We start from the raw sequence: 12,399 nt of genomic DNA on the forward strand, positions 1-12,399 counted from the left end.
AGCTTTTAATGGAAGAACTGAATTAGTTGCAATGATGATTTTTTTTTCCAAGTGAAAGGGGAGGTGGAAGATATTCAAAGGAAAGGGTACAGACTGATGTCACACTCAGCATAGAAATTAACTCATTGTCACTTTATGTTAAAGTAGAATATTTATGAATTATTTTACAAAGTCCTACTTAATTTAATGTCTGAAAACAGACAACAAATATCTGCTGATTGGGTCATTGTTGAAGTGGGTGGGTAGGTTGGAGGGTAAGCGAATTAGTAAAAGAGATAAGTGGTATTAGGTGGATAAAAATACTGTAAGCTTAGAGACTGGAAAACCCTAAGTTAAAAACTTAGCTTTTCCCACTTTTTTTGCTACACCTCTTCCTGGGTTTCCTTACTTATAAAATGAAAATGTTATGACTAAATTGAAGTTTAGAGAAACACAGACGGTATACAGTGTCTATTGTGCAGCAAGAATGAATGAATTTGCCCAATCAACATTTCTACCCACATTATCAAATGACTGATCTTGCCTTCCTCAAAACGGGTGCTGTATGCTCAGCCTAGAAAGTGCGTCCACCTGCCTTTACCTAACAAGCTCCTGTTCAACTAAACCACCACTTTCCGCCATGAAGTTTGGACTGATGGCTCGAGTTCATAGTGCTCCACCCACCTTTAAAGAGAAGATCCACGTTACAACAGTGTCCACCCCTCCTCTGTTAATACACCCATCTCTTTACCTGGCAAGGGCTATGACTAAATGTATCATATCATCTCTGTGAGCAGGTAGCATAGAGTTGTACCATCAAGGTGGTTTTTGTGAAAGTTCAGTGGACCCATTCACCATGGATAGAAACAGATGCCTGAGGGATTGTAACTCATAATATCAACTGATGTGTGCAGGCGAGGCCAGTCAGTATCTAAATGGTCTCGTCTGTACCATTTCCCATGTTTTTTGCATCAATTTCCTTCCTTTTATACAGCTCTGTTTCCTCATTCCCTCAAAGATGGATTGGACCTGATGGGCAGGGATGGGGAAGACTGAACTGGGTAAAGCAATTAGCCTACTTTCCTATTAACCCATTCCAAGCCCATACGAGACACAAATGATAGCCCATTTTTAAAATGATAACTTCCAGTTATGAGTCCCTAAAGTGGACTTACATAAACAAAAGCAATTCCCTAAACAACATCTGAAATTTAATTTCTTCCCTGGATCAGACCCCATTTCAGAGGACTGAAGATAATTATCAGTAAAAAAAGCATTCCTGACAAACTGAGACAATTCCAAGGTTAAACAATATTTTTACAAAAGTTAGTAAACCCAGACTAGACTCCCATAGAAGGGAATTATCTGCTGATGTATAACCACAACAAACAAGACAGTTTGGTGTCTCTGCCATACATGCCTTTCAGGGATGCACAGCAGCACAGAGCTAAGAAGGCTTTCCCCCCAGGGCACTCCACTCTCATGTCCAACCCAAACCCAAAGGCATGACAGGATCAAGGCCCAATGCTGACCTACCTCCCAACGTGGCAGAGATGAGGAGGTGAGTGCCGTACTTTTTGATGATGGTGTCGATGAACTGCTGAGTGGTGGGTCTCCTGCCAAGCAGACGGATGCTCCTTTGAAACTCTGGCATGAGGGGTACTGGATGACGAACCAGATCTCTCCTCTCAATGGCTGTGTTCCTCACCTTCCAACGGGCAAACTCCCTGCGCAGGAGAGAGGAGCAACACTCAATTTACCATTTCTACCCTCTAGCCAAAGCCCACCCAACCAACCCTTCCAGGCCTCTCTTTAGGTGAGACTGTCTATAATTTTAACATTTCTCAAATGACTCTTTGATCTAGAATTTTGAGTCCTATTTAGTCAGCAAATATTTAACAAGTTCTACTCTCAGCATCGGGATACTGAACCAGATAGACAGTCACGCCTTCAAGTTGCTCACAGAGCATCAAGGAAACAAAGTCAGGAGTCACTTTTACTACCTTATGGGTGGAAAACTGAAGGGGGGAAAAAAGAGAAACCAACATTAATCATTATCATCAGCATTTTTTTTTTGGTACTGTGGATTGAAGTCAGGGGCACTTGATCACTGAGCCATATCCCCGGCCCTATTTTATATCTTACTTAGAGACAGGGTCTCACTAAATTGCTTAACCCCTCACCATTGCTGAGGCTGGCATTGAACTCATGATCCTCCTGCCTCAGCTTCCTGAACCGCTGGGATTATAGGCTTGTGCCACTGCGCCTGGCTCATCAGCATCATCTGATAATAATGATTGTGATAATGATTTTCATGGTACTTTACAGTTCACCAGGATGGCAGGTCTCATTTCATATCTAATTATCACAGTAGCCCCGTGAAAGGGGACTATTATCCATTTCTAGTTCATCTCACAAGAACTACTTTCCCACTGCTGTCTAGTTGCTTGTCTGTCTCTCTCACTAGACTGTGAATGACATTACAGAGATGGAATCTTCTAGGATTCCATCTAGATGGATTTCTGCCTGTGTCATGGCAGAATTCATAGTGGATGAATAAATTAGTAAACGGAGGGACGAAAAGATGGGAAGGAGATAGGGGGACAGGTGGATCGCATAAGGATGGGCAGAATCTAAGACACAAAGCAGCCTGAGATCTTTTGTGAGATAGTTCCAAAATCAAACATTGAGCCCAGAGCTCACTTGAATACTAAATTGTAACATGAATTCCCTGAACACCTACTTCTTGGAGGAAATGAAGCTGTGTTCTTGTGGAGAAATTTTGGTTTTTCCTTCACTAATTATAGAGATCAAGATGGAGAAGCACCGAACTTGGGAATCCAAGTCTTCTTCTGCTCCTTGCAAATTATGTCTCGCAATATTGTGCAAATCACGCCCCTTCTCCATCCCTACGTTTCTTCTTCTATAAATATGAATTAGTAGTATCTATTTTCTCCCACTGGAGCAGAATTGCATGAAAGATAGGGTATGAAAATACCTTTGGAAACTACAAGGCGCTAATCCAATGTAAACTATTGTTTTATAACTTTATTTCCTCACAAATTCCCAGGTAGGTACATGTAAATCATTAAATGTGCACAGACGGTGAACACAGATCCCACAAACTGAGGACAAGCACAAATTTAATGGGACTTGGTTCAGGTTGCTTCTGCTTAAATAACAGTTGGCTGTTATTTAAAGCAAAGACGCAGCTCCCCCAGAGCAACTGGCTTCACAGGGCTGCCTGAGTTACAGACTCTCTGTCCCTTGAGAAATGCAGACTAGTCAAAAGGGCCATAAGGCCAGCCTAGATAAATGACAGAACCAGAGTTTAATGAAAAGGTCTCTCTTCTCTGCCACAGCATGGGAGAGACAGATGAAGAAAGGGCCACGGGGCAAGAAAAAGTAGAACAGGGTGGGAATCGGGCCGGAATATGCCCTGGTAATTCAGTGGTAGAGTCTGACCCCTGACTCACAGGAGATGAGTCTGAAAGAAGCTTTAATGTTAGAATACATTTCCAAACCACAGAGCTCATGGGCTGTCTGCATAAGAAATCTTTGTCCATAATTCTTAATGTAGTTCAAATGATAAGGCGACGCAGTACCTGCATATCTTAGGTACTTAGTCTACTGCACTTAGAGAAACCCTGAGGGGCACCTATGGGGTGGAGATGGCCCTCAGCTCACAGTCTGTCAGGGAAGACAAAACATTTTTATTTTATTGTAAATCAAGGACTGCAGGATGAGTTAGAGCATGGACCACTATGGCCTCTAGGGAAAACTTCAGAGAGAAGGTCATGTGTAAACTCCAAGTTCAAAGTCTGCAGAGCATTTATGCAAATCCTAAACACCTGAAAGAAAGAGTAGGAGCCCAATGAGAGGAGGGAACACGGAATGTGTCATGGGAAGAGCACGGAAGAAGAGGAGGAATATGGAGAAGGGGGTCCAAAAGGGACAGGATCTAACAAGTTGGCTGACCAACTGTCGGGAGAGCCTTTGACAGCCAGTTGAGAATTTTATAGGTGGGGCAGGTGGCTGGTGACATAAGACCCAATGATCCTAGGACCCAGAAACTGGCTTCCTATAAACAGAAGATGAAAAGGATGAAATGTAGCTTTCATGATTAGGTTACAAAACACTACCACTTCAACATGGCTCTCTCTCCCTCGTTCATGACATGTTCTAAGATACTCTGGAGAGATCTGCAGAGCGGGTCTCCCAGGGAAGCTTCCAATCAGCTTCTTCTGAGGACCTGGGACCTCATGTGGAGCTGAGTCTTCATGAAAGCTATGCTTGAACAGAAAGCAGCCAGCCATGGTGACTGCAGCATAGCAAGAGATCCAGGGACAAGGCACCCGGGTTCCCGGTCCTCAGAAACTGTAAGATAATGTTGTTTTAAGACACCAAGTAATGGAGTAAATTGTTAGTCAGCCATTGAGGGCCAATGGGAGGCAGTGAGAATCACCAAATAAATCTGAGAAAAAGAATCTTTCCTTAACAGCTTATTCCTGAAATTTATAAAATTATATAACATAAAATGAAAAGTTTTATGTGTGTGTATACATATATATACACACATATATCAGCATACATAAAAATATCTACATTTATATAGTTATGTGTATTATAAGTATTGTATAAATTGAACTTTTGGTTTGTCCTTTTTCATATGAATATGACTATGTTCCTCAGAATTAATATTTATTTAGTATTAATACACAGAGAATTTAAGTAACTTGCTAAAGGTCACCCAGCTAGTTAATGATAGAGCTAGGAATTGAATGGTATCATAAATATCCTGTCCCTTAAATCACATTTAAGGTAAATATGTAGAGAGAAGGTATAAAAAATAGTAAAACCAATTTGGACACACAGGGATAATGCCATCCCCACTAAATTACAAGGCCATGACTCAATTCCTTCTTTTTCTCTCTTCTTTTTTTTCTTTTCTTTTTTTTTTCTTTTAACAGCCTTCACAGTCTTTGTGAAGCTCACCGGCTACAGGCCCAGGGCTTGCCATCTGTGTAGTTTCTGGAAAAAAACAGGAAAGAAGCCAGTGCTGGGTACCCAGCACCTACCTCCCGGAGGGGATGGGAAGCCAGAGTGAGAGAAGCGCGTGACCCGCTGAGCATGGAGCCAGGCCCTGGGAGAGCCCAGGAACAGGGACTGCAATTGTAAAGCTTCAGCTCCAAGCCAGGCACTGCCAGCTCAGCACCTTGGACAGAGTTCCTGACGCCAAAGGAAGCAAATGGCTGTTCCCCTGGGTTTCCATACTATGCTCTGCAGTTGCAATGGTAATTCTAATCATGGAGGGATCAAGGAGGAATATTCTTGACCAGGTCTGGAAAAAAAGGGGTGGGTGGGAAGCATGCTGTCTTAGAATTCTCCTGTATAAATTGAATTTTGAAGGAAACATAGGATTTGACAAGACAAAGCTAGGGGCAGTTTGTGTGGGTTGGGCATCCGAGTGCCTTGTCCCTGGGGTCTCTCGCCAGGTTGCAGTCACCCACGGCTGTGTTGGGAAGGGTCCACTTTCAGGTGATACATAAGGGTATTGTTAATACCCAGCACGTGTGTCATAAAAATGCTAACAAGAACAACAAATTTTCAGGGACTACAGGCTAAAGGACTATGGGTCAGACACTGTTATTAAATCTGAGTGTGTAGACCCTGTTCTTATTGGCCAACAATCCAGACCAAAACATTCTGAGGAATGTTTCTGTAACCAGTATAGGGATGTTGGAGCAAAGACTGAAATAATCACAGCTTTCGACTCCACCAAAATACACTTTAGCAAAAGACCTCCAAAGCACCTAGATCTATCCTGAGGAAGATTTAACTATGTGGGCTGAAAAGGCTGACTTATCTATTCATAATTTTAGCACCTAATATTTTTCTGACCCTGAGGATACAAACAAAAGTGATGAAAGTCTTGCTCTGAAGGAGCTTATATTCTGGCAAGAGTGGACAGATGAAACCAATGCGTAGTATGTAACAGGGAGATAAATGTTATTCACACAAATAAAAAAGGAGAGAAAACAGTATGCCCAGGGGTAACTTAAGGTCTAGTTTTATATGTGGTCAGGAAAAAAAAATACTTTCTGATTTGGTGATATTTGAGGAGGTACTTAAAGGCAAAAAGGGAGGAACCATGGGGCCATCTTGTGGAGGAAGAATGTTCTAGAAGGAAAGAATAGTAATTGCAAATGTCCTCAGGTAGGGATGTGGTTGGTGTGAGGAACCATGAGAAGGCAGGTTCAGATAAGTAGAATGGGTGAGCTGAATGAAAAAGAAGATGAGAGGAAAAAAAAACTAAGATTGAAATATGGAGTGGGACAGGCAGAGATCTTTTGAGGAATTTTAAATTTTAAGTAACATTAAAAGTCAAAAGAAGATTATGAGCTAACATAAACTGATTTTGGGAATAAAAAAAAGGATAGGCAAATTCATTCTGTAAATGTGATTTCCAGAGAGTAAGAGTAAATATTTCATGCTTTTCAGCCACACACTCCATTCTGTCCTTATGATATGAAGCAAGCAGCCATTCTCATTATATAAGCCTGTAAGTTTAAGTAAACTTATTTGTTCTAATAAGACTTTACTTACAAAAGCAACTGGAAGGCCAGATTTGGTTCAACAGTCATATAACCTCTATTCTAAAAGTTTTACTGATACTTTCTTCATAAAAGTCATCAAATCTAACTCACCTAGTTCACAGATGAGAAAAATAAATGTCAAAGACATTAAGTTATTTGCATAAGACTAGACATCAAAAGACTAGCAGGGCTGGAGCTCATGACTCCAATCACAGAACTCTTTCCATGGAACATACGACCTTAAAAAAAAAGTATGAAAAGAAAAGAAAGCACGCTTTGCTTGCCATATTGTCTAACTGCTCTGCTGGCCCAGGAACAATTTCATGTAAGTTCTCAGTGAATTGAGCACAACATAAAATATATGTTTCCTTCTGAGCTCACAGAGCAGGCAAATTCCCCTTGGAGGAGAAGGCAGAACTCATGATGGCAGAAGATGTGCAGAATATGCTTATGCCCAATTAAGCATCCCAGCAGGGTGGGTGAACCAATTAGACTGAGATTAAAAAAGGATCCTGGATGGAAGGCATGGGGAGTCTGCAGCAAGGCCCACTCCACTTGGGGAGCTGAAGCTGGAGAGTGGGTGATGACAGGGCCAGCAGACGCAAGATGACTAGAGCTAGGGTTGCAGGGTTTGAGATGAGGCTGGAGAGAAAATTGCAAGGCCAACGTGTTCCTTTTAGAACTAAGCATTCATTACCTTTCAAGAATCCTCCTTCCCCCTCTTTATCAGCCCTCTGCGATTCTGTACACACACATGCACACGCATGCACACTCATGCACGCTCCCCTCCAAACACACACACTCACTCAAAGACACATTGAGTACAAGTTGCACTGAAGAGAGAGAAAAGACAATGAGACAGAAAGGAGAACTGTCTCTGTACCCTTCAGAAGGTGCTGCCTCTCCAGGACATCAGTGCCTCCACCTGTGAAATACGCTGATTGAATTAGTTCACCTTCAGCCCTGTCTCCGCCAGCCTAGGTCTGGAGGTGGAAAGCCTGGGTTACAACCAGACTCTTCCACCCATTGCTTACACTCCATAAAATGTAAATGGCATCTGCCTTAGAGGGATGGGTTTTGGATTATATTAAATCAGGAAGCATAGTGCCTAGAACATTACCAGCCTTCAATAAAATATTAGTGCAAAGCTATTTTCAATATTATTACTGCTGTTATGATTACATGAGCAGCTCCAGTGGGAAGTTGGGTGACAGGGGGTGGATGGTGGGGAGGGAAGGGAGAGGAAGCCGCTGTGCTCTTCTTACAGGTACCAATAGATAGACCTTTGGGGAAAGGAGGGTTTTGATTCTTGTGAAACATAGTAAAAGCAGTGAGACTGGATTTAAGATACAGACTCAGTTTAGAAATTCTCTCCTGGTCTATTTCACCCTATATCCTACAAATTGTCCTGTTCTAAGAGTTTAATGAAATAATGGTTGGAAGACTTCTTTGAAAGTTGCACCAGGGTATGAAAAGCAGTGAGTTGCTCTTGGTATGACATTATTTTATTATTTGCATAGGAAAGACATGAGTATGATGTTTCTATTGCTTGAAATATTGTATAGAGTCCTCCTCAGCACTCCTGGGTCCCCAGGAAGCACTGGATGACCTTGAGTTTCTTCCTTTGCTTCCTAGGTAATTGAGGCTTTAAAATATAGGAAAAACAGAAAAAAAGATAAAGGGATTAATACAAAAAAAGGAAGCTTGGGGCTAAAATCACATGAAAAATGAATTCTGAAAACTCAATGGACATGAACTGCAAATGTCTCCAGGCTTCTCTGCATTCAGAGGACAAAGAAAAATCAGAGCCCAAAGTACTATGCAGTCCAGAAGGTAGCAGAGTAGCTGACATACAACACGGTTGCAGAAATACAGATTTCCAGGCTACCCTAATAAGACAGAAACCTCCCCAGTGGTTTCTCACGGACAAGGAAGGAGTCGGTGTTGGTGAGCGATGGCCTCAACAATGTATCCACCCAGTTTGACTGGTTCAAGGTAGCCAAATGCAAATTCGAACGCGCCCATCAGCGAAGCAATTCCGCAAGGGTCAAAAGTGTTCTAAGCTAGATCATACTTGTCTGGTAGACTGACTTTATCCAAGCGTACGTTTTAGAACATTTTATGGACACTATAGTCCTAATAAATGTTTGTTGAGAGCATGATTGATTGCAGTTATGGGATGTTTGCATTTGTTTATTCCTGGGTGGCTTTATCCCTTTGGTTGCATTAAGCAATCATTTGGAAATGGAATAAGAAGAAGCCTCTGAGTATGAGGGTGATGGAGAAGCATTCTGGGGCTGCTTCCATTATTGTTAGCAGCAAATTATTCCCAGAGAGGAACAAGGGGAATCACAGAGGAGAGTAAGGAGATGAAATCATTGAGCTGAGAGAAGGAGCCTGGGCATATCTCTTGCCTTCTGTTCCTGGTCTCCCTGCAGGATCCCCAGTCAGATCAGGGAAAGGTGAACCCAAGGGCACACGTGAAGTAGAAATGATGCGTTTTAACGAGAGAGGGTGCCGGTGCCAAATCCCCTGCCCGCCTCCCAGCCCCGGAATATCAGTGAGAGGGCAGGTGGGAGCGGCAGCATCCAAGTGGATCTATCGAATCATTTCAGCCCAGGAGGGTAAATGCAGCAAAAGAAGAAAATGTTTAAAACAAAAAAAAGAACTATTTCTGAAAACATGATTATGAATGTTATTATTTTTAATTATAATCAAAGACATTGACTTTAGAGAATAAAATAATCCTTGCTTAGAATTTGCACATAAATCTATTTTTCTAAGTTTGTTCATTTAAGTAATGATATTTTTTTTATTTTTAAGAACAACCCCATTAAAGTTCTGAAGGTTCATAGTAAAGGAATGAAGTTCAGAGAAATGGCAGCACCTACTCTAGGGTAAAAAGTGTTGGAATGGAACTTTGTGCTTCCCACAGAGTAGAAACTTGGTAAGAAAACAGAAACACAGAAACACACACAGAATGGTACAACATTCCTATAAATGGACCATTTCCAAAAAGCAAGTGGGATTCTTCCTGGGGCACTGTTACCGAGGGAGGTTATGGGACTTACCTATGGAAGGCCGGTTGGAATGTACCTGTTTTATTTCACTCTGAGCATGCTGCTTGCTTCCTGCTTTGCCATATAGAATCTCAACTGGCCTCAGAAGAGATCACCTAAAGCTGTCACTGTCATTTCACAAATGAGGAAACTGAGACCTGGAGAGGGAGGTGGTCTTTCTCAAGGTCACAATATCATTGGTGGCTAGAGGGGACAGAACCTGGATTTCTGACCTCAGTTTTATTGTTTTCCACTCTTATCCACTGTTCCATTCCATTATTACAATTTTTTTTGGAGGGGGGTTATAGTGCACTTAATCTTGTTATATTTATTTTATTTTATTTTATTTGTGTGTGTGTGTGTGTGTGTGTGTGTGTGTGTGTGTGGTGCTAGGGATTGAACCCAGGGATTTGTGCATGCAAGGCAAGCACTCTACCAACTGAGCTATATCCCAAGCCCTGCACTTAGTCTTTTACAAATCTCTCCTCCCTTCAACCTGAAAGATGGGAACAGTTCCCACCCAATCACAAGCAGAGAAAATTGGGGATCGGGATGAAAAAGTCCATTTTGGTAAATCCATGCCAGAACTGAGATTGCAATTCCCATCCTATGGTTCTCTGTCTAGTCTTTCCCTGCATCTTCCTAGTCTCCTCTCCCCTGCTTACTCTGGTGTCATTATGCAAACAGTCTCCCAAACTGCCTTGAAGTCTCTGAAAAGCTCAGCTAAGAAATAGAAGACAAAAAAAGAAACAAAAAAACAAGCAAATGTTTATTCCACTAAGCATCTGAAAAGAGGATGAAAATAAGTTCTTTCCTGAAGACACTGTGGCACCAGAGAATGAACACAAACTTTCCAGCCGGACAGGCTGGCTCTGAATCCCAGCCAAAAAGCCACTCATTAGCTGAGTGAATGTTTGCAGATTCCTCAGTGTCTCTGAGCTTCTTCATCAATGCAATAGAAATCTTAGTACCTTCCTTGCAGGGTTGCTGGAAGGATTAACCATAATGAATTCAATTAATCTGGCAGTAGTAGCTACTCAATAAATGTTAGCTATTTATCCTTTGGCTAGGCATTCTAAAAGGGGAGTTTGTTGTACAGCACATAACTTTTAATGGATATTTTAAATGATCTTAATATGCCTATGGGCTTCAGGGATTACATGAACTGCATATAAATAAAATATTTAAAATTCTGTTTACTCGATTTGCCTCTCTGCTTATTTCCAAAGCATCTATTGTGAAAGCATGACTCATAACTAAACATGGATTAATAAAAGTTTGGAGCAGCAATTACTTTCCAATTATCATAAATCCCATTAAACATTGCAATTATATGAATTTTCCCTTTTAGATCGCAAAATTTGAGAGCTCCAAGGGACCACAGAGAATGTCTTCATCTGTGTCTTCAATCTTCAAACAGAAACATGAAGACTCTGAGAAGGGAGAGAATTTTCCCAGAGACACATAGCTGTAAGCAGCAGAGCTGATTTTGCAATCCAGGTCTTGTACATCCGGGTCTTCGCTCATTTCCCTCTCCTATCCTACATCTCTTACGGAGAAAAGTGAATACCTTTTCCCTCAGCAAGTAATGCTCATTTAATTACCATATCTCTTTCTCAGTAAAATGTTTTAGGATTAGAAAGCACTCTGCCATCTCAGATTCCCACCTCATCCATATTCTCAGCTAGACCCCTCTTTCATTTCCTTAAAAAAAAAAAACTTCCCTGTTCCTGCTTTAAATTAGTTAAGAAATATATTTTTATTCAATTCATTCTCCACACATGTGCTAAAGTTCTGGCCAATATCAGGAACTAGGGATCTAAAACCATCCTTTATTTAAACTGAGTGTACCAAAGTATTTAAAAATTATTTAATTCCTAAGTTGTCAACTATGGCCCACAGACCAAATAAATTCTAGTGCTTGTTTTGTAAATAATAATTTGTTGGAAAATAGTCTTTCTGCTTTGAGTAGGGGGGTGTGGTCTATGGATGCATTTGACCTGCAATAGAGAGTGAGGTATAGACCCAAGAGGCCCATGAAATTGAAAGTATTTATTCTGACCCTGTATAGGAAAAAAAAATGCCCATCCAGATTTAATACATTAACCTTCCCAGTTAAATGTTGTATTTTAAGGAAACAATCGAGAATGCCAGATTTAAGACTTATAGATTGAACAAGGTAGGAGAGCGTGTGTGAGAGGTCAGTATATTCTGTGTGATTTTTCTTTATTTTGTTTTGTTTTGATTTTTACAAAAAAGAGACATTGCCCATTTAAAAAAAATTCAAAATGTCTGGACTAAAGCAAATTATAAAACAAGAATATTTTCCCACACAGTCTTCTTGGAACAACTTTAAACCAAATAACAAAGTCACTATTTAAATACACACCAGAATAAACTGATTAAAAATATCCAGATCACACTGGAGTTAAGAACAAACATGTTTCTTCTGAAATTTTATGATTTGATGACTAAATAAGACAACTGATTTCATAGACACGGGATGAAAACACCATGGGTGGGCATCTAACACATTCCTTTTTGACTGTCCAAAGAGCACAAGAAGATGGGAGATACCAACAGGCTTCCCAGGTGGGGGAATCTAAGGAGTTGTACTGTCATGGAAATATGGCTCCAAGTGCTAGAAGCAGAATGACCAGAAATAATTGACAGCAAGGTAAAGCCCTGCTCAATAAAGCAAGCTCTTTCTGTCAGAATGAGAAGACAAGAACGGGCTGCCCTGGGAAACAGGGAGGTCCCTGTCT

General features: G+C 41.0%; 1 protein-coding gene across 1 annotated transcript in view; it reads right to left on the reverse strand.

The window, feature by feature from the left end:
• The window catches only part of Brinp1 (BMP/retinoic acid inducible neural specific 1), a 171,645-nt gene that overhangs the window by 62,813 nt on the left and 96,433 nt on the right, over window positions 1–12,399 (reverse strand). Inside the window, exon 3 of the mRNA XM_058581649.1 lies at window positions 1,516–1,706. Within this exon, the coding sequence (XP_058437632.1) occupies window positions 1,516–1,706 (191 nt within the window). The remainder of the gene's footprint in view (window positions 1–1,515; window positions 1,707–12,399) is intronic.

This window comes from Marmota monax, unplaced genomic scaffold (genome assembly GCF_021218885.2).
Source record: "Marmota monax isolate L192 unplaced genomic scaffold, Marmota_monax_Labrador192_F-V1.1 WCK01_AAM20220418_F8-fsc00020, whole genome shotgun sequence".
NCBI lineage: Eukaryota > Metazoa > Chordata > Mammalia > Rodentia > Sciuridae > Marmota > Marmota monax.